Source organism: Leuresthes tenuis, unplaced genomic scaffold (assembly GCF_036924035.1).
Source record: "Leuresthes tenuis unplaced genomic scaffold, fLeuTen1.0.hap1 SCAF_5, whole genome shotgun sequence".
Taxonomy (NCBI): domain Eukaryota; kingdom Metazoa; phylum Chordata; class Actinopteri; order Atheriniformes; family Atherinopsidae; genus Leuresthes; species Leuresthes tenuis.
Genome location: NW_027325359.1, coordinates 10,109,524 through 10,115,611, shown reverse-complemented (window position 1 = coordinate 10,115,611; position 6,088 = coordinate 10,109,524). Strand labels below are relative to the sequence as shown.

At 42.0% G+C, this 6,088-nt stretch overlaps 1 protein-coding gene across 1 annotated transcript; it reads left to right on the top strand.

Annotated features, from left to right (window-relative positions):
- Nucleotides 1–942: 942 nt before the first annotated feature.
- foxb1a (forkhead box B1a) lies at nucleotides 943–3,293 on the top strand. Its single transcript, XM_072385216.1, has one exon. It carries the CDS (start codon nucleotides 1,508–1,510, stop codon nucleotides 2,447–2,449), a length of 942 nt encoding a protein of 313 aa, XP_072241317.1. The 5' UTR covers nucleotides 943–1,507; the 3' UTR covers nucleotides 2,450–3,293.
- The last annotated feature ends 2,795 nt before the right edge of the window (nucleotides 3,294–6,088 follow it).

Sequence of the window (6,088 nt, the reverse complement as noted above, 5' to 3'; positions counted from 1 at the left end):
TTTAATGGGGGTAGATTCTGCTATTTTCCCTCTTTCTCCGTTTTTTTTTCTGCAATTAATTACATTAGCCCGTAAGTTTGCGCTGACTGATGGTTTTAAATCCTCTTCTGCAGGCTGCTTCTGCTTTCTGAAAGTATAGCCCGGTGTTCCCGGCGATTCTTGTCGTAATCCATCAGACTGGTGATGGGGTGCACTGTGGGTTTATGGGGGGAAATTAGCATAAATTATGAGTAAATCTGCGTGTGCGTGTGTGTGGTCCCTGGCATTGCAAACCCTCCAAGCGGAAAGGTGGCCCTGGCCAAAAGCTTGAATAGCACTAGCTCAAAATAGGCTTCCCGTTTGGGTTTCGCATTGATATAATTGACTTATGGATATTTTATACAGTTTTCGCCACACCATCCTCAAGGGTTTATTTGCATTTCTGAAGTACTTTGGAATCTTCTTTACATAAACACAATAGACCTGATTGCCTCATGAAGTTTCAGTTTGGACAGCATTGTTTGCATTTTGTTGATGTTTTCATATCATCTACTTCCTTTGCTCGGCTCTGGGCGAAAATAGCAGAGAAAAACTAACAGTCGGCTCATCAGCAAACTTGCTCATGTCGTGCGCATTTTTTAAAATATCAAGAGTTTAATTATGGTTGGAAAGCAGAATGCCTTTTTTGAGCATTTTAGCTGTAAAATGATCTTTTCCATTTAGACGCTTAACACTTTACATCCCTTTGGTTAAATTGCTCATAAAACATATCACTGGAATATTTCAATAAGCCGTTTTTCAGAGTGAGTGCAACATTCATCGACGCAAACAGTTAGTAAACATAGTTATTAATAGTTTAAAAACTCGTGACAATGTGCCGAAATCCTACATAGCCTACTGGTGATGGTGCAAGTGTTAAAGCCGCAGAGGAGCGCATACCTTCACACACTGAGTGCCATCGCAGTTCAGTTCCGGTTACCGAGCCTTTTCGCCCCTTTTTCAGTCTTCAAATGGAAATGATTTCCATTGGCCCAAGGTGTCCATGTAAATAGGTGTAAATGAAACCAGATTATGCCTTCCTCCCAGCCCCCTCCTCCCATGGCAATTGTCATGTGATAGCAAAGAGGTGGCACATTAATGGAGCGCCTCTACAGGGGTCTTTTCTGCTCATGTCACTACATAAAACTATCAGATGGTTAGAGGAAGGCCATGGAGGCATATGCTCAGCTAGTCTTATCATGAAGTCTATTCAACTCTACTAGCGGGACAAGCTGACTTACTCTGCAAGAAAGACTTACGGCAGCTGTCAGTCCATAAATGTGCAGCGTACCTCGCCTGTGCACCCCTGCACACTGCGGAGGCGCTCAAACTGGTTGTTTTACGCACGACGCAGCTCCGGCTTTGCCAAACACTGAAACTTTCCTCTTCGGTTCTTTTCATGACGAGCGGCGAGCTTTCGTCGAGGAGTTAAAGGAGATTACTGTTTATTGATTTTCTTTCCAAATTTCTTTTCTGAAAGATTTCGAGGATGCCTCGACCGGGGAGAAACACGTACAGCGACCAGAAGCCACCTTACTCCTACATCTCCCTCACTGCCATGGCGATCCAGAGCTGTCCCGAGAAGATGCTGCCTCTCAGTGAAATTTACAAGTTCATCATGGATCGATTCCCTTATTACAGGGAAAACACTCAGAGGTGGCAAAACTCTTTGCGGCACAACCTGTCATTTAACGACTGTTTTATCAAAATCCCACGGCGCCCGGACCAGCCAGGTAAGGGCAGTTTCTGGGCTCTGCACCCCAACTGCGGGGACATGTTTGAGAATGGAAGTTTTCTGAGACGCCGCAAAAGGTTCAAAGTGTTATCTGCATCTGATCATTTGGCCCCCAGTAAGCAGTCAGATGCTGCCCATTACCTCCAGCAGCAAGCCAAACTGAGACTGAGCGCCCTGGCAGCCACCGGCACACACCTTCCCCAGATGTCAACTTACAACCTCGGAGTGACTCAGTCATCGACTTTTAAGCACCCATTCGCCATCGAGAACATCATCGCCCGAGAGTACAAGGTTCCGGGAAGTCTGGCGTTCTCCACCATGCAGTCTATGTCTGCCGGGTATCCGCTCCACAACCAGCTCACGACAGCCTGGCCCCACATGTACAACAGCAGCGTGATTGACACGGCGGCCCCAATCTCCATGGCAAGCAGTGACTACAGTGCCTATGGCGTGCCCATAAAGTCCCTGTGTCACAGTGGACAGTCCTTACCGGCTATTCCTGTGCCCATCAAACCCACCCCGACCTCCATGCCCGGTTTCTCGGCGCTACCTCCCCACATCCCCGCGTTCCTATCAAACTCTCCCCAGTCTCTGAGCCCGACCTCCCCACAGACAGCGACGAGCCAAAGCAGCCCAGCCACGCCGAGCGAGACTCTGACGAGCCCCTCAACACTGCAGTCTGTGGCTGTGCACTGACCACCCCGAACTGTCCCAGTAAACGAACTGCTGGCCGGCTCCCGGGCCCCCTTTACCGAACCCAAAGTTTATATTTTCTGCCGTCGGAAACTATCAAGGCGAGTTGCAGTTGCATATCGATTTATTTGTGTATGTGTTGAATGTGTCGCTTTAAATTGTGTCAAGTCCAGCACAGAATCGCACAGCGAAGTATTGCTCTTGAAAATATAAATTATTTGATAGTTCTATTTTTCAGTTTATTGTGATATGTGAGTGTTGACAGTGGAGCCACTGAGGGGATCGGGGAGGTGGGGGTTTATTTTTGGCAGCAGCAACTCCAGTGGCAGTTTTCAGTTTATCAAATGGGGAAAACTTTTGCACCGTTTCCGTGGGACCACTGTAATGTCAATGAAATTGCGAGGCAATGGCTCCGTGTTTTTGTTTGCTTTTAACACTGAAATGACGAGCAAGGGTATACCAAATAGGAGTAGGATTTAGAATTTGTTCTTACCATCCCTGTAAAAAGAAAAAGAAAAAAAAATATGAAGCAAACCGAGCATTAAAGTCTTTTCAAAAGTGAAAAGTAGTATTGTGAGACGTCCTCAAAATGCAAGATGTGAATACTGCAAGCTGATACTGAAATGTTGTAAAATGCACTTTTTAGTTAATATGTTTTAGATATCTATTTTGCAGAAAATGTTCTGTGAAGCGTTTAATTTAAAAGCTGTGGTGACCACGTGTATCAGATGCTGTACATTTGTACTTTTTTTTTTAGGTAAAGCATGCTTTCTAAAAAAAAATTGTGTTGTTCCCGTTGTTGTTGTTGCTGTTGTTGTTTTGTTTTTTCGTTTCTTTTTCTCTCTCTCTCTCTCTTTTCTTTTTTTTTTTTTTTTACAAGCATGCGTGCTTTCCAAAAGTGTGCAAACAGTCTGCAATGAATTGGAAAAAAAAAAAAGAAATGGTCATCGAAATATTTTCTCATTAAAAGTGAAGTAAACAATCAAAATGTTTCTGAAGATTTAATCCACGGAAATGTCCAAATATCATTATCATTTTTTAAAAATATTCTTTTTAATTATTGTTGTTGTTATTCTTCTAAATTTAATATTTTTTTAAATAACACAATTGTAAAAAAAAAAAACAGAGCCAGTTTTTGTGTTTTAACTCATTTAGTGATCATAACAATTACACCATGATGATGATCATAATCATCATCATCTTGATCAATGTCTGTGATTTCAGAGTGAGGGAGATGCAGAGGGTCGGAATTGAATCGTGGAGTCGATTAGGATGCAGGGAGCTGTGATGCTCTGCTCACAGCGCAGACAACCAGCCTCATTCATCAAGCCGAGCTAAACACAATTAGCCCCGACAATAAACAGTTAGAGGAGATGCGCGCGGAGTCGGTGTTTACGGCGTCACATATTGTCGAGATCTCATGTCACGGAGGGTAATTGAGTACGTGTTAGTTTATGCTCGTTCCCTTTTCTGTATCCGTGCATGTGCCCGTTTCCACATTGTAATATTTGTGTGTGTGTCGTTGTTCGTGTTTGAGGGAAAGTGGATTCAACAGGTTTTTAAATAGAAACGAATAAACCTTTGTAAAAAAAAAAAAAGAAAAAAAAGAGAGAGATTGCAAAATGCACTTAGATTTCTTTCCCCTCCCCTCTCATTAAAAAACATCAAGTTGAAAAGAAATATTGCAACAAAAAAAATAGCACGATTTATGCGCATCCTGTGTAAAGAAGCAACAGCCTCTTTCGGGGCATTAAACAAATACATTAGAATTCCGTCACTTTATGCAATCCAGTAGATCAAATAAAGGGTCTCGGGCCACTTCATTCTCCCTCTTTCACTGGTATTGAAAGTGCAAAGAATGGTAAACTTAGACTGGGCCACCAATGTAGATTTAGCCTTTTTTCAGCAAGACAAAAAGACTGATTTTTCACAAACACATTGCTGACTGGGGAACTAGGAAACGAGCTGCAAGACCCTTTTGGAATTTAAATCCACCCCTCCCCCCACGGACTGTTTGCACAACAGCGTTAGTTCTTCTCTCCCCCCCTTCACTTTGTGCATTTGTGGATGTAACATTAATTCTGGCACTGGGTGACTAAAAGGATTGGACCTGCAACGCCAGATTACAGTTATGTTGTTTAGATTCATCTTCATTTCAATGATATCAAAACCATATTAACAAATAATGAAACTTTTTTTTTTTTTTTTATGAGCCCGTTGAAAGGAGCCACATCCTATAACACCTGTGTCATGCGAGGTGGGAAAAAAGTACTGTCACCACACAGTGAAATATGTATTTACCACATATCTATTGTGCGTTTTCTTCGGACTTCAGTGTACTTTGTCTTGGGTGGATCGTATTGCGTTGGTATGAGTTTGAAGAATATCTGCATGAATAAGAAAGTATCGCTTGTAAAGTCATCCCACGTATGTTATGTAAAAATAACATAAAGGTTTCCTCTGAGGCCTGAAGTTCGAGCATAAATGGAAATCATTCAAATGTCCTTTATTACATTTACACAGCAACACTGTGCCAACTGTTGGTTATTTTTTAAAAGATCCATTAAAATGGGCTGGTTCAGGAGTATGAAGTCGTTTTTTTTTTTTTAAAAAAAGAAGAAAAAAATGTCCAATAGACCGAGTGGTTTGCACTCAGTTCAATGATAAATAAATGAACCCCTACAGCTTTCCCTGAGCAAATGTGTTTAACCCTTTATCGTGGGAGCGTAAACCCACTTGAATTACAAATCATGACACAGGTGGGAGAAGAGTGCAACACCTGAAATCTCTGGCACTCCTAAAATCTCTCACCAATTTTCTAGAAAACACCTTTAGGTGTTTTAAGCTTCATTAAAAAAAAACTCTTCCCTTTTTAAAAATCTATTTTTTTCTCCAGTTCAGTCATCAGAATTAAACTCAATTTCAAAATCCGAGTCTGCATTGTCCTTCGTTCTCTCAACTACGGTCCACTTAGACAAAGAAGAAGGTCATCTCAGGCAGGGGATGAAATATAGACCACATGCAAAAGCGCAATGTTGTAGTTTAATTAAAATAATTCATTAAAGTGGAAGCTCAAGGTAATTAGCATGTATAATTTATGATTTGCTTAATGCATGCAGGCGGTGGCCTCTGCAATAAACTCAACTTAACCTCAAGTAGGGAACTGATACGGACAGGGTGCTGTTATTTACTGTGTGTTTACTGTTTGTCAAGAGTAAGCAAGTGTTTCAGCAAACCCTGGCCGTTATCTGGCTCCCACTGTACACAAACAACTTCTTCTTTATGTGTTCATCTCGAAGATTTATGCTCAGTCATAAGAGGGCCTGCCAGATGTGTTGCATGGAAACAACATGGAGAGTTGGTCTCACTTTTTTCTATCTAATTTTCTTTACTTCTCTCTCTCTCTTCTTCTTTTTTTTTTTGCCATTTATGTTCTGGCTTATCCAGCTGGCCACTTTTAGTGAAAGTAGTTTATGCCGCCTGTTTGAGTTGACAGAATGAGGACAAACACACCAGAGGTAGCTCATCCTCTCTCCCACAGCAGCCTGTCAGCTCCGACTTTTAGTGGAAGCAAAACAACCAGCGATAGACAAAACTTGCATTAATTAGGCTCGGCGAAGGTGTCAATCCTTGACAAGCCCG